The sequence below is a fragment of the Cygnus olor genome, chromosome 15 (assembly GCF_009769625.2).
Source record: "Cygnus olor isolate bCygOlo1 chromosome 15, bCygOlo1.pri.v2, whole genome shotgun sequence".
Classification (NCBI taxonomy): Eukaryota; Metazoa; Chordata; class Aves; order Anseriformes; family Anatidae; genus Cygnus; species Cygnus olor.
In genome coordinates this window covers 11863174-11878336 of record NC_049183.1, presented here as the reverse complement: position 1 = coordinate 11878336, position 15163 = coordinate 11863174, and the positions used below count along the sequence as shown (strand labels likewise).

At 45.3% G+C, this 15163-nt stretch overlaps 1 protein-coding gene and 1 long non-coding RNA gene across 3 annotated transcripts in view; one reads left to right on the top strand and one right to left on the bottom strand.

The window, feature by feature from the left end:
- The window catches only part of LOC121078470, a 25815-nt gene extending 10652 nt beyond the window's left edge, over positions 1-15163 (top strand). For both annotated transcript variants that reach the window (XR_005824580.1, XR_005824581.1), the window contains exons 5-9: positions 715-844; positions 2604-2887; positions 3935-4112; positions 4955-5085; positions 14560-15163. This is a non-coding gene — a long non-coding RNA (uncharacterized LOC121078470). The remainder of the gene's footprint in view (positions 1-714; positions 845-2603; positions 2888-3934; positions 4113-4954; positions 5086-14559) is intronic.
- LOC121078469 (cytochrome P450 2K4-like) lies at positions 2548-10274 on the bottom strand. Its single transcript, XM_040574709.1, has 9 exons — positions 9138-10274; positions 7114-7276; positions 6767-6916; positions 6199-6359; positions 5221-5394; positions 4551-4692; positions 3795-3982; positions 3170-3311; positions 2548-2781 (listed from the first exon to the last, which is right to left on the bottom strand). The coding sequence occupies exons 1-9, from the start codon at positions 9333-9335 to the stop codon at positions 2594-2596; spliced, it is 1506 nt and encodes a 501-aa protein (XP_040430643.1). The 5' UTR covers positions 9336-10274; the 3' UTR covers positions 2548-2593.

Here is a 15163-nt window from a genome sequence, read left to right as displayed (position 1 = left end):
AGAGTTAGAAATTCCCTGATTTTCTATGAGCTGCCTGTGGCTCGGAGTATTGCTCACCCTTTGCATTGTTAAACATGTTCTGGCCGCGTGTTGCCCAGGGATCCCTGCACTCACCTCTCAAGCGTGGGCGTATTAAAGGTGCTGCAGCCCAACTTTATCAGTTTGACCCTAAATCTACTTCATCCTGCAACACCAGATAAATCAACAGCAACAGAACAAAATATTTATTTGTTAAGTAGGAGCTAAGGTCAAGCTTGCAGTAGTTAGACTGCAAATAAAGCAACAGCAAAATGAGTGTAAGCAAGCACAGCAGCAAAGGCTTTCTTGTTACAGAGCTTGTTAAGCAGACTACTTGAGATGTATCTGCAAGCTGGAGCTGGCTGCAAGGTGCAATGCAAGTGCAACACCAGTACAAGTACAGTGCAGGTACCGGTGCAGTAGTGGTACAAGGCACAGTGCAACTATTAGAGTGCTGTCTTTAGCTGTCAACTAAAGCTACTGTGAAGAGTCAGTGTCTTGGCTGAACAAAGAGCACCTGCTTTGTCATCCCTTCATAGCCTGTTCCTCCTTTTTTCCCTTCCATTTGCTGCACGGGTCAGGTTTAGATGACAGTGCCATTCTGTTATAGACTTGCCACAACCACCCCCTCAGTCTCTGTAACTGTCAGTTTCTGCCTTTTTTCTTTTCATCCTAACTTGCCTTTCCTGCTTCCAGAGCAACACAAAAGCATGGCCAGTGACTCACCGCTCCCTAGCCCACATCTGGTTTCCTGTCTCTGTTTTACAAACGAAGCTCCTCTCTTACCTGCACCATCACTCAGATTTCACACCTTCCCTCCCTGCAGGTACAGCTTGTTGTTCCTACACATAATGGCTGCTGCATGAGATAAATCATTAACTGTGCTCATCAAGCAGCTGCTCTGGGAAGGCTGCGGCCCCCGGGATGTCACCAGCTTTCTAGAGACCCCATACAACAAGTTCATGGTACAGATGAGAGACTGGGTAATGAGGTCTAACCTGCTTCTCCTTCCAGTTTCACAGTATTACCAGTTTTACAACATCAATTTTCAGTGACTACATACAAAATGCTATTAACTTTGTCAGTGATGTAGGATCTGTGCTGGCAGAGCATGAGCCTTACCAGCTCTTTGTGACATTGGTTCCTACCTAGCACTTTTTGCAAGCACTAAAGTTTTGCTTGCAGTTCATGTTGTGATGGCCCTGATCTTGCTGAGTACTGAGCATGGTAACTTCCTGGAAGACCATGGCAGTGGTTTTTGCTCAGCACTGCTGAGGCTTCAGGCTGAGTCCATTGCTCTGCCCGGAGACCTGGCCGCCTATCCCTGGCACAAGGAATGTCTGGAGAGGAAGACAGCTTGAAATGCCAGGGGATGTGTGTCTTGTCTAGAGCTGAAGACAGAGGGTAATGTTTTCAAAAGATTTTAAGCCCAATTTTCAGTCAGATGGAAAACAGTCTTGCCCCTATCCATCCCACCACACCCGATGCATCAGACTGCAAGGTTTGAATCAGGAGCCAGGGGATGATGCTTCACCCTGCAGTCAGAGGAGAGGGAGTGATTCAGACCTCGTGGCAGCTGAACCACCCGCTGAAGGAGCCTTTCTCTCTCCGTGGATGCAGAGAGGAGCTACAGCTCCTGAGGTGCAGGTGAGGAGGGCTGAGGCTCTCTGACAGCCCTCCGATGGGAGCATGGCTGTCCTGCTCCCCGTCTGCCCCTGCACAGCCCTCGCCCTGCCTCAGGCTTGTGTCTGGCCTTAGGTGTGCTGGTTGAGAAACTATTCACTTTCTGTGGCTGCTTGTTTTCTGCCAATTTAGGTGTCTGAGCTGGCCCAGCAAGGGGTCAGACGTGTGTCAGAGCCAGCACGAGGCAAGGGAGTGGTAGAAATACCATTCTTAGCAGAAACAGCAAGCTGCTAGATTGGCCCCGTCATAAACAGGCTCTCCAGTATAAAGCACCTAGTGTGATGTGGAATGAGCCCACTTCCCAAACCACTTAGGTGTTTCCTGATAACCGTCCCATGCCTGGCCCTTGGCATCAGCCCATGTTACACCCAAGTGTCTGGGACGCTGTGATAAAGATAAGGCAGGCTGCGTTGCACAATGGAAGCTCAGTCTGAGTCCAATCTCAACAACCATCCCGGGGAGATTTCCAGATCCATTAAGTGTCTGTTCTCTCCAGCTGGGCCATTGATAATCAGCTCTGCTGTATAGCATGGACTTTGGGCTGAGAAATTCCCTGCGGAGGCTCTCAGCCAAGAGCCTCTGATGGGTTACATCTACAGAGGATGCTCAAAACCATTTCATTCTTTCAAACAGCCCTGAAAACTGCATGTCTGATGTGCTGTTCCAGGAACGGATCATGCTGTTTCTGAGAGCAGTACTCAGGGGTGTCTGAAGGGTTTACATTATGCAGACACCACAAAAGCTTTTGGAAGGAATCATATGAAGGAGAGACAATAGCAGTGCCCAGTGCCCTTTCCCTAAAACTCAGGTATAGACAGCTTTTTTTCCCTGTAACTAGGTTTGCTTTCAAGCTCGAAGTGTTCACTACACTAACTGCCTGTCGTTTGATCATTCATTCACAGGGCACAGCACAAACCAGGTGAGGCATGGGGTTCAGGGTGAAGCCGACATCAGCAGTGAGATCTAGATCTGACTTGTCCACTCCTGGAGGGGCTTGGAAGACAAATTTGCGGAGCAAGCCTGCGAAGAAGAGGAACAGCTCCATTTTGGCCAGTCCTTCTCCAACACAAGCCCTTCGTCCTGAAAACAACCAGGAGAGAAGTAAATGATAAGCACCGTAACTGCTAGTGTTGACATCTGAGACCTTCTAAACTGGGTGCACAGTCTGTAAGAGCAGGCTACTGAGGTAGGAGATTTTTCCTTCCTTCTCTATGTATATTTGAGGTGCTACTGACCTGGTCTCAAACCACACAGAAGCCTGTAGGTACATGAGATCTCTCAGTGACTGGGGGTAAATTGGTGTCTCCCAGATCTTTCAAGGAAGAGGTGGTTACTTAACAGAAATGGTGGACAGAACAAATGACCATAAATCCCTTATCCTGTGTTCTATGTCCCTGACTTCCATACTTTCCCGGGGTCAGTGGGAACTGTGCCTAGCCCCAGGTGAGGCACAAATTACTCCTCTCACCTATAGAGAATGGAATGAATGCCTCTCTCCTAATGAAGTTCCCATCAGCATCCAGGAAGTGGGAAGGGTTGAACTGATCCGGGGTTTTCCAGTGCAGCTCATCGTTCAGGGCGGAGGTCAGCAGCGGAATAACCTCTGTACCCTAAAAAGGATCAAAGAGATTCTCGGTAGCTGTTTGAAGCAGAAGTGAGCTGTCTTTTTTCTTTCTCATGAGAAGAAGAAGACTGAGCCATGGCAAATAGAACTAGAGGATGCTTCCTGGCCCCACTGTGGCTTTGCCTGTTATCAGTAGTTGCTGCCCTCTTTTTGGACCACAAAAGATTTCTATCTTACAGATTCAGAGTGGTCTTTCAAGAAATATACTGAAGTAGAGAGAGGTTCCACATTTTGCATAAGATATTCCAACCAGTGTGACTTAATTACAGTCTCTGGTTATTCTGGATTCAAACAGCTATCACAGACCACAGTCCAGTGCATGTTTATAACAGCTGTCCTGGATCCAAGGCAAAAGATTACTTCATAGGTTAAACCAAGCATCAGGGCATCTTTAGATTCTTCTTCTTGTCTGCTTTAAACAAAACTGTAAGGAGTCTGTGTAGCATAAGCTGCTGGCCCCAAAGCTCACCTTAGGAATCACATAACCTCGGAAATTCACATCGGTAGGTGTTGCTCGTGATACACCCATTGGGACAATATTGGCAAATCTTTGGATTTCATGTATCACTGCATCCGTGTAAGGCATTTTTTTCCTGTCCTCCAACTTAGGCATCTCTCCAGGTTCGATGACATGGTTCATTTCTTCCTGAATCTTTCCTTGGAGGAAGGAAAGGAGTAAGAAGCTGATATTTCTCTTATCTTGCAACTAGAATAGTCTTCAGTTTGGCCAAGATGAAGAAAAGGGAAAACTTTGAGGGGCATTTAGGAAGAGCAAAAAGTGGGGCAGGTAAGTCAGGGCATGTTGTGGTTCTTTCAGCTTTGCTGTTGAACTAAGGGAACTTGAATGGAGCCACTACAGGACATTACATGCCTGATTCTGATTGCATACCTTTGTTACCCCGTAGCGTTCAACACAAGCCAGATCAGGATCAGATCCTGAGGAGCCAGGAGACCTTTAGTGACGTAAGCCAATAGCCTGCAGGACAGTAATGCTGGGGGAGCTTTCCTGTGACTGTAGGCTGGCCCTTAGCCTCTCCCACTTGCCTGGGCTGTTTTATTGCAATCCATCTGAGTAAAATCCCTTTGTAAAGTCAGAGGTTGTTATCTCCCTCAGAGCACTCATAAATAATTACTCTAAACAATACTGAATGAGTTCCACTCCCTTCCATAACCAAAGCCTTAAGCATGCAACAGAATATTGTACAAGAGGACTTCTCAGCCTTACTCTGAATTTCTGGGTATTTCATCATCAGAAGAAGACCCCAGCGCACAGTTGTAGAAGTGGTCTCAGTCCCAGCAGCAAACAGGTCCAGGGTTGAAAACAACAAGCTTTCATTGTGGAACATAGTGTGGGGTTTCTTTGACTCCTTCAAAACATACAGGTAATAGCCATAAGTTCTACAGCAAGAGATACCAGTACATGACTGTTTTGCCACCATTTTTATCTGCATTTTAGCTTTCCGTGATTTCGTATGCTCTGGGAAACTAATGTTTAGTATTTTAGCATTAGGATGTACACTGTATAGAATTTGCCCTGTCCTGAATGTATATACAGTCCCCAAGTCCAGATACTGGGTCTGTAAGGACTCAATTACTGCGATGCAGCTTATCACCATACTGTTCTTGCAGGAAGGTTTGGGATGATCTCCTTGCGTGTGCTGTGTGGCAACTTACTTCACCACGTGGGACAATCCTGACAATTGGATCCCCTTAACCAGCAGTTTCAGCAGAGCAATGAAGCGAGTACAGTACTGCTCACTGTGAGTATGAGTTTTGATGTGTTCTGCTCGCTGCAGTTGTTTTTACTCACCCCCAGGCCCTGACAAATGATCAGTCCTAATAATAAGTCAGAACTGAGAACACACAAAAAAAAACAAGACTTAGCATTAAAGTACCTGTTGTTGCTTCATCAGAAAGGCATCGACAAAACCTGTTAAGTTATTTTCATTAAACTCTTCTTTGTGCTCTTGGAAGAGCTTCTGGAGAAAAGCGTTCAGCTCATTGATATTTTGTAGCACAGTCTTGGAAGCTCCAAAGAGAAATCCAAGGGATGGGTAGAAATTATATAACTGTGGAGCAACAGAAATCTGTTAATTGACATTTTGAACATATACAGGTATCTCAAATTGCACTGCTGGTTCCTTGTCCCATGCCCTGACATTTCATGCCATAATTCCTCCACCTTAGCTTGTACAGTCCAAGCAGCTACAAATTGCTGCAGGAATAGTGTGCTCTCTCTGTTCTACCTCTGCATAAGCCCTTGCCATGACTTCTGGCACTTAGCTTAGCCACAGCACCTTGTAACTCAGCTACACCATTCCTAGGAGCTGCATTGCAGTATGCCATGTGGACGTACTTGCTATCTGGAGGAAGGGGGGGTCTCAACTCCATCCTCCCATGAGAGGTGTGCACTTCTCCAAGGAGACCACTAGCTGACCTAGCAAGCAATTCAACAGATCCCCTCCACTCGCAGCTTATATTAGCTGTTAGCTTGCTAAGATTGAGTTTCAGTGGCCAAAACAAAAGAGAAAGAAGTTTGTCCAAATGTTTCAGTTTTGGAGGCAGACTTGAGAAGGCATTTCAGGTCCGATCTCTGATATGAGAGACATATTGTGCTTCTGCTCTTCAAAGAGGGTAAAATAGTTCCTTTGATAAAGACTATTTTTATTTCTCTTACTAATAAGCTGCAAAGACAAAGCCCAGGAGCCTGGGAACCCGTGTGTTGGAGGTACAGAACCACAGATGTGTTCAGTACAGGCTGGCTGGCTGGTAATGTTCTTGTTCTCTCCTCAATCAGCAAGACATGGGAGGCCATGAGTACAAACACAATGGAATATCCCCTCAAAAGCTAAAACTTAAAATCAAGCCCTTACCAGCACCATCGGGGAGCCCAACAGCTTGGTATTCTCATTTAACAGCTTCAGCAAAGTTAGAAATGCAGGATCATCATACTCAAACCTCTCTCCAAACAATATAGAGCAGATGACGTTGGATACAGCGTTGTTGAGTATCATCTTTGTGTCAAATGGTTTCCCTGTATTTCAAGTAGTGCAAACAAATGACAATGTGATTATGCCCATTGCAGTGCAGGAGTATCCTGCTGGGGTAGGGGTGGACAGGCTCTGTTTGCCCTGGAGTAGCTGACCGTCCATGGACATGGCAGCGTAAAACACCACATTCAATGAATAGGAAGAGAAGCAGAGGCTCAGTCAGGTTTCTGCGGAAATGTAGTCCCGAGCTCCACAAAAAAACTCATTCACCACCCAGAATGCATGGCAGGGAACTCAGTTTCAATGTTTTAAGGCCTCAGTTCGATAACCTACTTAAGCATATGCTGAACTTTAACCATGAGATACCATTTGCTCAAAGTTAAACTTTCATTAATCTTTATTGTTCTGCTAGACATGTTTTCTGTTTCTGGATGAAATTCTTGACACTCACCTTGATATGATTCAAAATATTTAACAAGAGAATTTAGTTCCTCAAGGATTCGGACCTCAATTGTTCTCCTTCCCATCCCAAAATCTCGCAGTGTGGACAAGGTGAATCTTCTCATAGCTTTCCACAGCTCTCCATGGCTAAATGCTATGCCTAAAATAAAGGTGTAAAATCCTTAGGCTATCTGTGGTTAGTAAATGTTTGTAAGGCCTTATTACACGCTGGTACCACAGCTGCTCAATACATGGTTACATAGACAAAAGGCAATCATCAGAAGATAATGTTCTCTGCTGCGAGAATACAATGAACATAGTCAAGCTTCGAAACTAACCATCCGAAAGGTCACTTACCATTTCCTTGTGTCATTTTCCTAAATATGGGTATTTCTGCTCTCTCGCCAAATTTGTCAGCATGATTTAAAAGGGCATCCTTGATGGTTTCATATCCAGCCAGTACCACAGCTTTCCTGGGTCCGAAATGCACAGTGAAGACATTGCCATATGTCTTGGAGAGCTGACAAGGTGAATAAGTATGTTCATTCAGAACCAGACCTGGACCCAAACACTAGCACCAGCCACCCTAGCTAGCTTCCAGCCCGCAAAGACCCTCCCAGCCCTGCCTCGAGTCTCCAGGTGCTGCCGGAGTGCAACTAATGAGCAACAACTATCACTTGTCAGCATCTCTGCTTGCACTCTGTTTGCACAACAAGGTGTTTGCTATCGCTGCTCCTATCAGTTGAGCAGTCAATAAAATGCCATTGCATTCCTGTGGTGTTCTGCAGGAACAGGCCAGCATGGTGATACCACTGTTCAGAGGCTGGTTAGCAAATGCTGCAGCAGGCAGGCCTGTTTATTTTAATATCACTGATCTGAGGCAAGAGGGTATGCACACAGCTTTGGGGCTGAAGCCACAAACACTAGAAAAACAAAGCTAGACAATAAGTCTTTATTTCAGGACAGCACTTGTTTCTAATTATTGCAAGGTGGGTAGTGTTGGAGTCATGGCAAAATTATTTGCTGGCCACCAGAAACTTGAATACAACCAGGAAGCATACTCTTGTAGATAATGTCACAGGAGCACTAGCCTTTTATAGGAAATTAAATATGAGTCATCTGTCACACAGAAGGGTGGCTTTGGCAATCTAATAATTCACTCGCTATTTTAGACTTGGTTTGAACACACTGAGAGCCATCCGCTCCAAATGTCTTCGTGTTTCCGACATGCCTGAGTTACCATTTGCTATGCATTAGATACCTACCGAAAATTGAATTTCAGATTAGAAGCAGCTCCTGTTATTACACCAGACAAATTGAATTTGTTTTCATCAAGCGGTCGTTTGACGGCTTGGGAGATAACGTTAGCACTGGTTCTTGCCTCCCTGGCAGCGAACAGAGCGTGCGGCAGGTCCGGGGGTAGGGCATCGCAGCCGCTTCCCGGCCTTCCTTTGGTCATTTCTTTACGTTAGTACTTCCTGGCATCAGCCCTGGTTCTTCTCAGCAGCACAAGGATTGGATATGGCACGCCTGGAAGCCTAAAGGAAGCTGTCCGGCAGCTTAGGGGGAGTGAACCTGGTGCCTTCAAGAGACATTTGTATCATAAATCCCCCAGTGCCACCAAAAATAGCTGCCTTTCCTTAGGGGCCCCCACAAGCACACCTATGGTTTTTGAATTGCACCAGAATTGCCCCTGCCTCCCTGTGGGAACACAGCAGATGCTTTCTGAAACAAGCACTGCAGCTGGCTTTAAAATATGTAGGTATTTTTTTCTCCTTTAGAAATAAAATTATCCATGGAGCTGTATAAGAAAAAGCAATCTGTTCACCTAGACATACAAAAACATCGACTCTTAAATAACCCTGGCCAGTGCGTATGCAGGGGAGGGGTTGGGAGGCAGAGCTGAGCTTTGCATTGCAGGGATGTATCTGGCTTGGGAAATAAATGTGCACATGACCCTGCTTCCTTTGCTGCAGGGATGATATCCTTCCTTCCTGAAGAGAGGAGGGAGAGGTCTGTCTGCAGGGAGCTGTGCTGGTATTAAGTGGCCCTGATCTGTCAGCGGGCTGGCCCAGCTCGTGCCTTCTGCCTGCAGCCTCTGAAGGGCTGCAGAGACAGCAAGACAGAGCTGATGGCAAGGGGTGAGGCCCACTCCTGTGTGTGCATATAGGAAGAAACATGTCTAAGATGTACATATAAAAATGCCTGCATGTGTGTATACTTCTGTAGGTAAAGTGTCACTCCACCAGCCTGCCTAACACGCCAATATCTCATTTCTGCCCACCACACAATGCAAACACGATCGCATCTCAATTTCCCCAGCTGCATTTCTCACTTTGGGAATTGCACATTTTCCTGCTGCCTGCTCGCTCACACCCTACCTCTGTCAGAGACTGGAACGGCTTTTTCAGGTCCACCACATTCAAGTTCCCAATCAGAGGAAGAGGTCGCGGCCCAGGAGGCAAATTGCAAACTGTCTTCTTCAAGCTGGTCAGAAAGTAGAGGAGAGCGACCAGCCCTGCTGCCAAATAGAGCAGCGAGCTAGCACCCACGCATTGCAGCAAACTCATTATGGCCATGTCTAGGTCAAAATGTAGGTATGAGCATCTTGGGGCTTCCTTTATAGCCCTTGTGTCATCGCCTGAACGCACCTCGTGGGGAAGTGGCTTTACACAGAGAAAAGGGCTCTCGTGTCTTGTTTACGTCCATTCAGACCACATGTACTTTTTTCTTGCCAAAAAAGCGCCCAATTTTATTGAGAAGTATGGATTATCTTAATCTGGAGCTCCTATTTCATCCACAACACCAGGGCAAGGTGTTTGTTTCCAGTGTTACGGGCATGTTGTAGTCAATGCGACTTCTGGGGCAGAATGAAGGGACGGGACCTGTGCTGGATTCCCCCATGGCTGCCATGGTGCCAGGTCACAGGACCTGGCTGGGGCACTGGTGAGGCACTGGAAGAAGCAGGACGCAGGAGGAAAATCCCTCAGTATTGCTTGGGGTGCTGCTGGCAAGGCAGTCCGTGGAGAAGACAAGACTGACCAAGGAGGAGATGGAATGAAGCTGACATGAAGATGGACTGATTCTAGGCTTGGCCAGCTTACAGGTGACAGCTCTGCTTCTCTCTGCTTTTCTGCCACTCCAGTAAAATCACCTCCTTGAACAACCCAATGTTTTCATTGCAGACATTGTTATTGTCCTGCAAGTCCTCTAGTGACAATTCCAAAATGCCCCTGAACCTACTCCAGTCACTGTTTTGAGTTCGTGTGCTTGGATGCCCATCTTTGTCTAGTTTGGTGACGACTCCTTCCCAGCTGTCCTGCCTTTTTCTGAGCAGATACATGCAATGCTTTAGGAGGGACCATCCCCTCCAGACAATGCTAGGTTGGGAAAGAGACCCTGAACCTTCTTAAGCCGAGGGGAGCCAGGATGAGGCTCTGCAGCAGGTTGGGCAGAAGGAGGCTGCCTGGGCAGCTGTTGCAGAGTGGGTGCCAGCCGGGAGGAGCACGAAGCAGCAGCTTTGGCACTCCATGGGCACTGAGTCATTCAGCCTCCATGCCAGGGCAGGGTCTGCAAGAGCAAGCGTGCCTGGCTTGCCAAGACAGCTCGCCAAGAGCCACCCGCACCCTTTGCATCCTTGGGGGATGTCAGCAAAGCAGAGGTGGTGGTGAACAGGAGGCCACAGTTTTAAATGGTGGCTCAGGGGGAAAGAGCCAATTTGATGCTCCATCACATATTCTCTGGTGGGGATATTCTGCTCCCCAGTTGTGTATTCTGTCAGATTACTGGGCTGTGCTGCTGCTCAACCCTTTAGAAACCTTTAGTTTTAATAATACTTTTGCTAGAATCCTTCAGGGCTCCTGGGTGCAGGCTCCACTGATGGAAAAATGGTAATTATTTATTAATAATAATAAAAGTACATTAGCTGAAGGCAAGAAGAATCAGTAAACTCTAACTAGATTTACATGAAAAAAGGTGCCTGCATGTCTGCTTGTTCTTCACAGCCAGTTAGCGGGGTGGAGGGGGGCTTTCTCACAGGGGGACCTACCCTGCGCAGAAGAGATCTTGGCAGGGCGGGCAAAGAAAGGAGAAGAGATGATCACGTCCTTCTAAAATCTGCTGCACAAATACAGAGGTCTTGGTCTATGCCCTCTTCTCCCAGGTGTTTCCAAGAATCTCCAGTTCTGCCAGACTCCTCTCAGCAGATGGTATGACCGCTGGGGGCCTCTTGACAGTTTGTAAGATACAACAAGAGTGAGGGAAAAATCCTTCATGGGCACAGTTGGGTACCAATGGAAGGAGTTTACCATTTCCCGTTTACATACATCTCTTTACATACAGCTGCCAGTGCTCTGCTGGAGTAGAGGTGGCTACTGGCATTGAAAGGAGAACCTTCTCAAGGGCTTTCAAACCACTTAAAGCTCAAGTTTTACCTGGTGATAAGAGATGGTGAAATCCTTTCTCAAGCAATGAGCCCATGAACTTGCAGCCTGCTGGACTGATGCATGCACTGTGGTAAATAATGGATGAGTTCTCCGTGGAGAGGAATCATGGCAGTTTTAAAATACCACTAATGCCATTTCCTCACCTCCATCTCTCTTACAAACCTTCGCTTCCAGTATGCAATCCTGAGCACAGCCAACTGAGTTGGTTTGTGGGTGAGGCACCCCATGCAGGACTGGGGAGTAAACTCTGTTCCCTGACCACCTGTGTCTTTGTCTTTCCGCTAGCACAATCTTCAGGTAAGCAGACTTTGTGGGCATAGCTCAGGGAAATAATCAGTTCTTCCTGAAAAAGGAGCCTGTACATTAAACAGCCACACTCATCTGTGTGTTCATCTGGAATCAATCTGGATACAATCTTCTAATGGGACACAGGTTAACAATGCTACAGTAACAGTTGGATAAAAGGCAGAGAAAGAGCTATTATAAAGCCATAATTCAGTCAATGAGTTCTGATAACATAATAAACCATGAGAGTGAACACCAAGGGCTTGTATGCCTTGCAAGTCTCTGCAACGGATTTACAACCACAAGAGATGCCTATCAGCCCGTGCATTGTTATCAGGGATATATAAAGCATGAGCACACCCTATTAAACATTAACATTTTTAAAGACTCAGATGTGTTAAAACTCAGGCTGCTCCTTGCCAAGGGATTTCACTCACCTTGACAATGCCAGTGCAAAAAAAAATCAAAAGCCATAGACTTTGACCTGCTTCATTTTTTTCATAATTATTGCAGTATTTTATTGGATTCCACCTGCTTCTTCCCATCCTGCAAATCAGTACTTCTGTGGGATCACAACAGGATAGTGATCCGTGTTTGCTGTGGCTATTTTGATACGAATCACTTGTACTGGATTTCTTTTAATTTCTCCTAGAGCCAGTGCCCCAGCATCTTACTTTTGGGGCCTCTGTCTTAAGCAGATAGAGATGTGGATTTAGATATACCAGAATTGCAACTAGCAACATAAGAAGAAGTTTGCTTTGGCTTTCAGCACCATGTTTCTGTTTCTGCCACGTTCCCCTCTATGCTTTGGCTCAATCATTACAGAAAACGATCTATCATTCTGTACATCTTTGCAGAGCACATAGCATATTAAGGCCCTGACCTTACTGGCATGAAACCGATTTCCCTCTAAGTGCAAAACAATAACGTTTCATTAGTCATCCATAACAGAAATCTCCATTCCCCAGACTACTCTGGCAATATTCTGCATTTTTGCTTGTCTAGGAACCTGAATTAAAAGGGAGAAAAATGGTTTACAACAGCCTGTGGCAGTGATGTAGCAAGAGATTTTATGTAAGAGCTGGCGGCGAGCTCACGGCGTGAGGGTGAGGCACAGCAGCGAGTGCTCCTGGAAGGATGTTTCTCTGAGGTGTGTTCTGTGCCGGGGCTGGGAACAGCCGTCTCAAGGGCACAAATTCCAGCGCCTGAATGTGCTTGGTCTTGTTCAACTGATTCATTTCTTACAGCTATCCCAAGTCGAGCAACAAAATTGCCTACTGCTTTACTCAGAGGCTTTCACAGCTTGTTGGTAAATTATTTTCCAATTAACTGTGTGTTAATTTGGCTCTGTAGGCTCTTAAGAGATGCAGCAAGGTGAGGAGGAGAAAACAAATGAAGACCCAGACTTAGCACTGCTCACTACAAGGAAAAGGGATTCTGGTTTCTGCTCTGGCGTAGTACTTCTAGGTGGTACTTCCAAAAGTAGTGCGAAGTGGGTAAAAAGCCCATCTGAAGGTGCATTTGTACAGCTGACAGATAAGCACCAATAGTGCTAAAAGTTTTCAGTATGTTCTGACAACACTGTAAAAGAGCAAAGATTTTTTAAATGTTGCTTTAGTGCGTAATTAATGACTAACAGCTCTGATTCAAGCAAAGGATTTTTTTAAATCAAGCTTTTAAACCAATGTGGTTTATATCTATGAAGCTGTGCAACTGGGAAGTCCAAGATTTTTCCTAGTTCAGGGAGTCACAAATTCTGACCCTTCTAATTTTTTTTTGGAAAAGGCTCAGGACTAGAGATACTGTAAAATACTTGAGGCTTTACAAATTATCTGATCTCTGCTGTACAATGGGCAGCTTTTTACTGGACCAGCTACTTCGGATTTCTCCAGTGCCATGAAAGTCTCTGAGTTCTTTGAAAGACAATGTGTGAAAAGCATTTAATTCTGTGTTAGTGACACTGCTCTTCTTGGCACTGAATTCTTCCGGAACTGGTTGGCTTAATCTGCAAATGAGATTTTTTTTTTCTTAACAAGGATTATCTAATGGAGGTTTTATTTGATCTCCTTGGGAAAAAAAATACATGCTAAACTGCTAAAACACTTGTATTAGATTGTAAGACACACTGTGCCTTTAAAGGAAACTCTAGAAGATACAACTGACATTTGCAGTAAAAATGTTAAGTAATCATAACCAAATACCTGCTGCTATACCTGACCTGAATTTAGGTAACTACAAAACTTAACACTCCAAAGAACGACACTGAGTTAATTAATAGGTGATCAAAACATTTGGATGTAATATAATACAGCAAGCTGATACAGCCTCTGCATAGATTTGTCTTTGTTAGGGAATAATTCCATTGTGGGATCCCGGCATATCTTTTGCTTTGATTTCTTCCTCCATCACACAGGCAATCAACCAGTAAAATATTGTGCCAGAAACTCAGGAACATAATTGGGGCAGTTTGCTAAAATCGAGTGCCTTGACACTTCCATTGAAGTTGTTAAGATAAACCAAAGGTGCTTCTCTGCTGCTCAGCCCTCTGAGGTCTGGGAGAGAGTTTGTTGCATGTCTTTATGAAAGAGGAGTATCTCCTTTTTACTGTTAACTGTTATAATGAAGTCAAGTGGAAAAGTGCTATTTACCATATAATAAAAAACATCTATTGTTCATAGGCCTGAAAACCCAATAATAAATAAAACCTCATATTTCAGGCTGTGTAAACCAGTTGCTTATGTAATAGAACAAGGTGTAATTTTCCATTTACAATTTCAAATACTGTAATAAGAAAACAATCAAAGCATAAACAAAAAGCACTTTAAATGGTGCTGCAGGTAGTATTTCCATAATGCCTGTTCCCTACAATTGCAGCTGTTTCTTTTTTTTTTTCCCAGCTTCACATTATTTCTACTTATCTCAGTCATTTAATTAAAAGAAAATCAACTTTAAAATGATGAAAGACCATCTTAAACCAATTGCAGCTATGGGCAAAGAAGAAAAAAGATTGCAACGGCATAATCCACAGTTAATACTCGGGTTAAATTAACACCATTTCTCATTCTCCTTTCAGGATGAGATCTGAGGATTTTCAGAGAGCTTGCTGTAGACCTATGAGTAAAACAGTGTTGTCCTTGGTTATCTTGTGAACACCTGCAAGTTTGTGTCTGCAAATGACCTCCTGGTTTTACTGGCCTCGTCATGGTAAGCTGCCTGCTCGCCCCTTGCCTGTAAGGAGGCATAAAATAATGTAGTGCTGTCCGTGTGCTTTGTGCTGGGCTACCCTCACTCAGGTCATTAACTGTGAGGATTAATGAGGGATCAGCAGGTCCATTGCTGCTGGGGGGCTGATGGATAAGCTCACTGCAATGGGGCAGGGATGGCTCTTCTGAAATTCTGCTGAACCGAAGAAAAGTTTACATGGCCTCAGCCCAGTGCACGGATCCCCAGGCTCTGGGCTCACCCCACCAGCAACAGGGGGTCCTGAAAAGTGAATTTTGCATGGCCGTGGTGTGTGAGGCACGTCCCACCTGGGGCCCTGTCTCAGCCAGGCCTGGCCAAGGCGGCTCATAGGCAGGAGCAGGGGTACCGGTTCTCCCATAAACATGTTTGTCGATGCTGGTCTCAGAGGTTTGTTCTTTTTCCATTTGTTTACAAATGAACAAATGTATTTTAAA